The sequence below is a fragment of the Phyllostomus hastatus genome, unplaced genomic scaffold (assembly GCF_019186645.2).
Source record: "Phyllostomus hastatus isolate PE091 unplaced genomic scaffold, TTU_PhHast_1.1 phas_contig_64, whole genome shotgun sequence".
Classification (NCBI taxonomy): Eukaryota; Metazoa; Chordata; class Mammalia; order Chiroptera; family Phyllostomidae; genus Phyllostomus; species Phyllostomus hastatus.
In genome coordinates, this window is record NW_025333928.1 from 9,935,089 (window position 1) to 9,942,123 (window position 7,035).

General features: G+C 53.7%; 1 protein-coding gene across 6 annotated transcripts; it reads left to right on the plus strand.

Moving 5' to 3' along the window:
- The first annotated feature begins 419 nt into the window (after positions 1–419).
- CD19 (CD19 molecule) lies at positions 420–6,508 on the plus strand. Of its 6 annotated transcripts, none has more exons than XM_045849075.1 (15): positions 420–569; positions 833–1,072; positions 1,613–1,804; positions 1,920–2,213; positions 3,225–3,335; positions 3,630–3,678; positions 4,000–4,088; positions 4,408–4,599; positions 4,722–4,823; positions 4,916–4,987; positions 5,103–5,162; positions 5,274–5,330; positions 5,876–5,968; positions 6,069–6,170; positions 6,338–6,508. In XM_045849075.1, the coding sequence occupies exons 1-14, from the start codon at positions 485–487 to the stop codon at positions 6,158–6,160; spliced, it is 1,728 nt and encodes a 575-aa protein (XP_045705031.1). In that variant the 5' UTR covers positions 420–484; the 3' UTR covers positions 6,161–6,170; positions 6,338–6,508. The 6 variants fall into 6 exon arrangements, with proteins under 6 accessions (XP_045705031.1, XP_045705032.1, XP_045705028.1 ...); XM_045849076.1 differs by having other exon boundaries at positions 4,480–4,593; XM_045849072.1 differs by having other exon boundaries at positions 438–569; positions 836–1,072.
- The last annotated feature ends 527 nt before the right edge of the window (positions 6,509–7,035 follow it).

A 7,035-nucleotide genomic window follows, 5' to 3' on the forward strand; every position in this document is an offset into this window, starting at 1 on the left:
GTGTGTGTGTGTGTGTGTGAGAGAGAGAGAGAGAGAGAGAGAGAGAAGGGAGATGGATTTAGAGCCTGAGGCCGAAGGAGGGATGAGTGACTGGATTCACTCATCCAATAAATATTTTGGGGGCATCTGCAGTGTGCCAAGCACTGTTCCAGGGCACCGTGCATACAGTGGTGAACAAGATGATCTGTGCTGCAAGGGGCTTACTCTGGTGGGGAAACAGAAAGTGAGCACTAGACTTAAATAAGATCATTTCACTGGTGGTTAAGTGTTGGGATGAAAATAAGAGTATAGCAGGGAAGAGGGGAGTTTTGTGGGTCTGGAGAGGTGCATGGAGAAGGGGGCCTGAGGCGTGACCACCCCTTCCTCCCCTGGGGGACTGCCCACCCGCCCTCGCAAACACCCACGGTTCAGTGCCCACCAGGCCCCCACCTACCCCAGCATCCCCTGCGCGGGGAAGCTGGGTGCCTCGGGGAGTCTGGCCACCATGCCACCTCCTCTCCTCCTCTTCCTCCTCTTCCTTACCCCCTTGGGAGTCAGGCCCCAGAAATCACAGCTGGTGGATGCTAAAGGTATGTCTGAAGGGCACAGACATAAGGAGTTGGGGCTGGAAACCTGGGTTCTGGCTGGATGCCCTTGGCCAAGTAACTTACCTTCTCTGAACCCCCATCTTCTTAACTGTAAAATTCAGGCCAGGGTTGAAAGGATTCTGAGGGCTCAGCTGCTCCCAGTTGGTGTCTCAGTTGGTGGGGTCTGGGGTCATTGGGTTTACAATCCAGTGTGAGGAATGAAGGGGCTAGGGGCTCCTCTTTCCCCACCTTCTCTCTTTCCACAGAAGGAAGGAGTGCTCTGCTGCCGTGCCTCACGGTTTCCTCAGGTCCTCCCAATCAGCCGTCCTGGTATCGGAAATGCCAGGAATCATTTATACAGCAGAGCAGAGGGCTGCCAGGCCTGGGTGTCCTGCTGCTCATCTTCAACATCTCTGACCAAATGGGGGGCTTCTACCTGTGCCAACAGGGGACTCCTTCCAAGCAGGACAGGCAGTCTGGCTGGACAGTCAGTGTGAATGGCAGCGGTGAGGTCTAGGGTGGGGCGGGGTGGGGTGGGGTGGGGGCTGGAGGGTCTGAAGATCAAGCAGGAAGCCAGTTGTAGGTGGCTCCTAAAAATTCCTGTGGCTTTGTGACTTCAACACTGAACTGCTCAGTACCTCTCCCAGTCTTGTCTCTCTCTGAGACACTGTTTCTCTGTCTCTCTCTGGGTCTTTGTTTCTTTCTCTCTCTTTTCTAAGATTTTATTTCTTTTTATTTTTTAAGAGACTTTATTTATTTATTTTTAGAGAGAAGGAAAGGGGTGGGGAAAGAGAGGGAGAGAAACATCATTCAGCTGCCTCTTCCACGCCCCACAACCCAGGCATGTGCCCTAACCGGGACTCAGACCGGCAGCCACAGAACAGCCCCTCCCCGGAGGGTGTCGTGCCTCACGGTTTGCAGGACGATGCCCAACCCACTGAGCCACACCAGTCAGGGCTCTGGGTCTTTGTTTTTATTTTTCTGGGTCTCTGGATGTCTCTGACTCTCCTGGATGTCTCTGTATCTGGTTCCGGGTTTCTTCCCAGAGGAGCGGTTCTGGTGGAACGCTTCAAACATAGATGCCCCACACTGTGACCTGGGGAACAGGTCCTCAGAGGACCGCAGGCCCTCTTCTGATCGCTTCACGAGCTCCTGGCTGTATGTATGGACTGAAGACCACCCTGAGATTCTGAAGACAGACCCTAACTGTGGCCTACCTGAGGAGAGCCGAAACCAGAGTAAGGAGCTAGGAGAATGTCAGGAAGTGTGGGTGTCCAGGGATAGGGGATGGTGATTGGGTTTGTGGGGGAGGAGATGCCAAGGCCTGTACCTTCTTGGTTCTTCTTGCTCTAGACCTCATCGTGAGACCTGGTGACACTCTTTGTCTGCCCTGTGGGGTGCCTTCTGCCTCCGTGGCCAGAGGACCCATCTCCTGGATCTACGTGCATCCCAATAAGCCTAACAACTCATTACTGACTGTAAACCTGAGCGAGGATGCTTCAGTCAGAGAGACTCGGGTCTTGAACACCCTCAGGGGAGGGGCTGTTCTGTGGCTGCCCCAGGCCACAGCTAGAGATGCTGGCAAATATGATTGTAAGCTTGGCAATACTACCATTGAGATGAAGCTGAAGGTCACTGCCCAGTCAGGTAAGGTTTCTCCCAATTGTGGAACCTGTGTGTAGAACTACTGGGAAGAACTGGAAGCCAGCCAATCTGGGCTCCCCTCGGCTAGTACCAGCTTTAGGCTGAACCCCAACCACCGCCTCTTTCCTTGTCCTTCCAAGATACTACTTTTCTGGGTCTTCTCCCAGCACTGGCTGCGTCTTCCCATCAGCTTTGGTAGAGTCTTCCTTCCTCCCCCACACCTCACCACTGGCGTCCTGAGCCCTCTTCTTATCCCTGTCTACACTCTCTCTTTCTTGTCTACACACCCTTCCTATTTGACCTCCTTTACTTTTTTGGCTCCTTGGGCCACCATGCCTTGGTGACTAGATTCTAGGCTCCAAACCCCCACCCCGAGCCATCTCCTGGAATTGCCATTTGATGTCCCATGAACGCAGCAGGCTCAACATATATAAAAAAAATTAAACTTGACATTTTCCTAAGCATAGTCTTCCGGGTAACCCTGTGTAAATGAATGACACTGCCACCTGATCACATGCCAAAGCCAGGAATTTGGGCATTCTCCCTTTGCCTTCCCTTATCCATCAAATTTGTCACGATGTTCTGGTCCATTGTCTCCCCTAATACTACCCTACCATGCTACCCTAAACACAGTTCTCACACTTAACCTCAACTTTCACTGTAAACTTACCTCAGCACCTTGCTTCATCCCACCTTCAACCTTGTGAACTCGATGCACCCTTCATTTTGACCATGACTGTTCTTAACTGCAGCAGGAAGCTGGTAACCATGCTCGCCTTAATCCTAACATTGCCTCGGACTATAGTCATGGATTTTTGTGGTTTGTGTAATAGACATGGCTCCAGGCCAGGCTGAGGCACCGTCCCTGATCTCAGAGGGAAGCCCTTCTTATGGCTTGGGACTTCAAGGATCTACATCTTGCCCCTGTCCCCCAGATTTATGGCCCTTTGAGGTCTTGAGGCTGGGAAACAAGATGCCAGCCCTGGTCCTTGTCTCATAGCTCCTTCCCCCTAGCAATACGGCATTGGCTGCTGGAGGCTGGCGGCTGGAAAGTCCCTACTACGACTTTACTTTATCTGATATTCTGCATGGGTTCCCTTGCGGTCTTTCTTTATCTTCGAAGAGGTGAGTTATGTCCTCCAAAGAGTCTGCCAAACCTTAACTCTCCCTCCGGAGAGTTCACACTGGCCAGTCAGACAACTGTCTCTCTCTCCTCCCATGCCTGCTCCATGGACTTCAGAATCCTGCCCCTATTCTCTAAACACCCTCTGAACTTCCCTAGCCCCTTGGAACTTAAACTCCCATCTTTTCCATTGACCCAAGTGCCCTCCCCAGCCACTCCCCCCACCCCCCACCCCCTGCAAATCTTCACCTGGACAAGGAGTTCCTCCTCTGATCACTCCCATTAACTCCTGCCAGCCCTGGTCCTGAGGAGGAAAAGAAAGCGAATGACAGATCCCGCCAAAAGGTAATGATGCAGTGCCCCCACAATGTCCAGCTCCTGCACTTTCCACTGATGCTCTGCACCTGCTGTTTCCTCTGCTGAGGGTGCCTCTTCTCCATCTCTGGGGTTGAAATACCACCTAGCCTTCAAAGCCCAGCTCCAAAGCTACCTCTTCTGGGAAGACCTCCTTGGAGTGATCCCAGAGCCTTCTGTTGGCTGTCCCAGAACAAAGGAGCTACCTACAAGTGACCACATTTTAATTTCTGAGGGCCTGGCCTGATTTTTGAGCGTCTCCTGGTGCCCTCCAGGCCTGGCCTTACATTGCGTCTTCCCTCCCTCCTCCAGGTTCTTCAAAGTGACACCTCCCCCGGGAAGCGGGACCCACAACCAATACGGGAATGTGCTCTCCCTTTCCACACCCACGGGTAGCACGGGTAGGAGGCCCGGCCAAGTCTCGGACTCAAAACTAGGGCCCCATCCATTTGACCCATCCCTGAGATCTCCGGAGTTCCAGGCCTCCCCGAACTCCGAGCTCCGCCCCTAGAAAAGAGGCCCCCAGGGGCATGCGAGGTCCCGCCCAGATTTGAGCCCCGCCCCTAGGACCTTAGCCTGCCCCGGCACACAGACCTGAAGTCTTGTTACAAGAGCTAGACTGTGCCCCTAGATTTGAGGCCTCGTCCCTAGATTTAGATCCCGGGTGCCTAGATTCGGAGTTCTCCCGCCAATCCTGAAGCATCCTCTCCCGTCGTCCAGCTACACAGAGACCCTTAGCTCTGACCGCCCCCATCTCTTCTCACTCGCCCCCTACAACGCTCCTCACTCCAGGACGCTCCCTGCAATGGGCTGCAGGCCTGGAGGCCGCAGTCCAGTCCTACGGAAACCCTTGCAGCGACGTCCAGGAGGCTGGTGCAGCGAGGACCCGGAGCCAGACAGAAGCTGGTGATGGTGGACGGGTCTTTACTCATATAGGGGGTGTTGAAGCGGTCTGTCTGTGACAGGAGTAGTTGGCCGCGGGCCTGGAGGAAGGAGACCGTGACTCGGGTCCCACCCCTGTCCCCAAACCTCAGGCCCAGAAGAAGAAGGGGAGGCCTATGAGGAGCCGGACAGTGAGGAGGGCTCAGAGTTCTACGAGAATGACTCCAACCTTGGGCAGGATCAGCTCTCCCAGGGTAAGACTGCCCTCTCCCTTGGCTCCCCCACCTTCTCAGCAGGGGGTGGGGGTGCTGTGGACCCTCGCTGGACCCCACTCCTTCTCCACCAGATGGCAGCGGCTATGAGAACCCTGACGAAGGCGGGGCCTTGGGTCCTGAGGATGAAGACTCCTTCTCCAATGGTAATTTGCGGTCCTGGTGGAACCTCAGAGACTTGGGAGGACCCACAGTGCTGTGGAGCCCCCACAGGGCAGGAGTGGTCCCTGGAGTTCTCTCTTTTTTGTTTTTCCCCTGCAGCATCTGAGTCCTATGAGAATGAGGATGAGGAGCTGGCCCAGCCAGTCGCCAAGACAAAAGGTGTGTGTGGGAGGATGGTCACATTCCAGAGGAGTGTGAGTGGTGGTGGTAGGGATGGTGTGTGTGACCTGGGGGCGGGGAGGAACAGTGACTCCCCTCTTCCTTCTCCAGACTTTCTGAGCCCCCATGGGACAGCCTGGGACCCCAGCCGGGAGGCAGCATCCCTTGGTGAGAAATGCTTGGGACCTGCCCCGCTTTCCCAGACTGGGTTGACCTGGCCTCAGCTCTAACTCTAGGCAGAACCCTGACCTTGACTTTGACCAAGAACTCAAGCCCAATCCTGACCTTAGATTTGACTCTTACCTCTAATCTCAACATTTACCCCCACCCTAATCCTGATTCCAGTATTTACCCCATCCCTAACCCCAATCCAGCTGCAGCCTGGACTTTGACCCCCACCTTTCCCCAGCCCCAGCGCAGACTTCAGCTTTGAACCCAGCGCTCTCTACAGCCAACCTCCTCATGACTCTTTGACTCCTTCCACTTCTGTTCTTGACTATTTCTCTGACCATGACCATAATCTAACCTGCACCTGACTGAACCCTACAATTAACAAGAGCCCCGAACCTTATGCTGACCCTAGTACAACATGGGTCAGTCCTTCCACCTCTCGCCGCCCCTCAGACTCCCTCCCTATCTTAGGCTGAGCTTGCCTTCCCCAAGCCCCCAGCGTGGCTCCCAAGCCTCCAACTCTCTGTCTCCTGCCCACACAGGGTCCCAGTCCTATGAGGATATGAGAGGGATCCTGTATGCAGCGCCCCAGCTCCGCTCCGTTCGGGCCCAGCCTAGTCCCAGTCATGAGGAAGGTGGGTGCTTCTGCTATTCCCTGTTGTCCTCTGAGGCTGACCCTCTCCTAGGGCTACTTCCAGCTCTGTCTGTGTTTCACTCCTTCCTGGTCCTAACCAGATGCAGACTCTTATGAGAACATGGATAATCCCGATGGACCAGAACCAGCATGGGGAGGAGGGGGCCACATGGGGACCTGGAGCACCCGGTGATTCCCTTCAGGTGAGCTGAGGACTGCTCTTGCAGAAGGGGGAGAAGGAGGGAGATGATGAGCAGGGATGGAAGTAGAGTTCTGGCTCTCAGGGAGGGAGAGGAGAAAGGGTTCCCAAGGCCTGGTGGGCAGGGGGAGGGCTCCTAGACTCCTCCCCATTACAGTTTTTTCTGCATAGCCTGGCCCTCCTCAGGTTCCTGAGATCCACTGAAATCTGGTGACCCAAAGCAGATGAGGCCAGCCTTGAGCGACGTTGCTCAGGATGTGAGAATCTGTTTGTATTCGTGTACACAAGTGAGACTTCCAGTTCCCTTTGCACTGGCCAAATAAACTCTGCGAGTTCTTGCAATCCTGTGATGTGGTGCCCTTGTGTGGGAGGGGAAGGGAAGGTGAGGATAGTTGTACTCCCACCCTCTCTTGAATACAGTAGGGGAGGGAGAGCTGCATCCTGGGCACTACAGGACTTTTTCCTTCCTGTGGCTTGGCCTGCACCCATGTCCCCTACTTGCCGGCCATTGCCACCATCCAGTTATTCAACTTTTGTCTGTTCAGCAATTGTATTGTGGGTGTGCGGTGAAAAGGAAGCAATCCAGGAATTGGCAGTCACCACTGACATTTTTGAACACCTACTATGTTCTAACATCAATTAGCTTGTTTAATAATCTTTACAATAACCTCACAAGGTTATTAAGCACTAACGTGCCAGGATTTTCAGAGTATTTTATGTGTTTTACATATATATTATATATATGCATGTTTATGTATATTAGCTAATTATATCTTCACAGGCATCCCTATTTCATAGATGAGAAGACTGAGGCAGAGAAGCTAAATAACAAGGGGTCTGGTCTTGAACTCTGGCAGTCTAATTCTAAA

Coding starts and splice junctions, on each gene's coding strand:
- CD19 (XM_045849075.1), top strand. CDS start 485: ATGCCACCTCCTCTCCTCCTCTTCCTCCTCTTCCTTACCCCCTTGGGA. Junction 4,089..4,407: donor CACACCCACGGGTAGCACGG/GTAGGAGGCCCG, acceptor CCCGTCGTCCAG/CTACACAGAGACCCTTAGCT. Junction 5,163..5,273: donor GCCAGTCGCCAAGACAAAAG/GTGTGTGTGGGA, acceptor TTCCTTCTCCAG/ACTTTCTGAGCCCCCATGGG.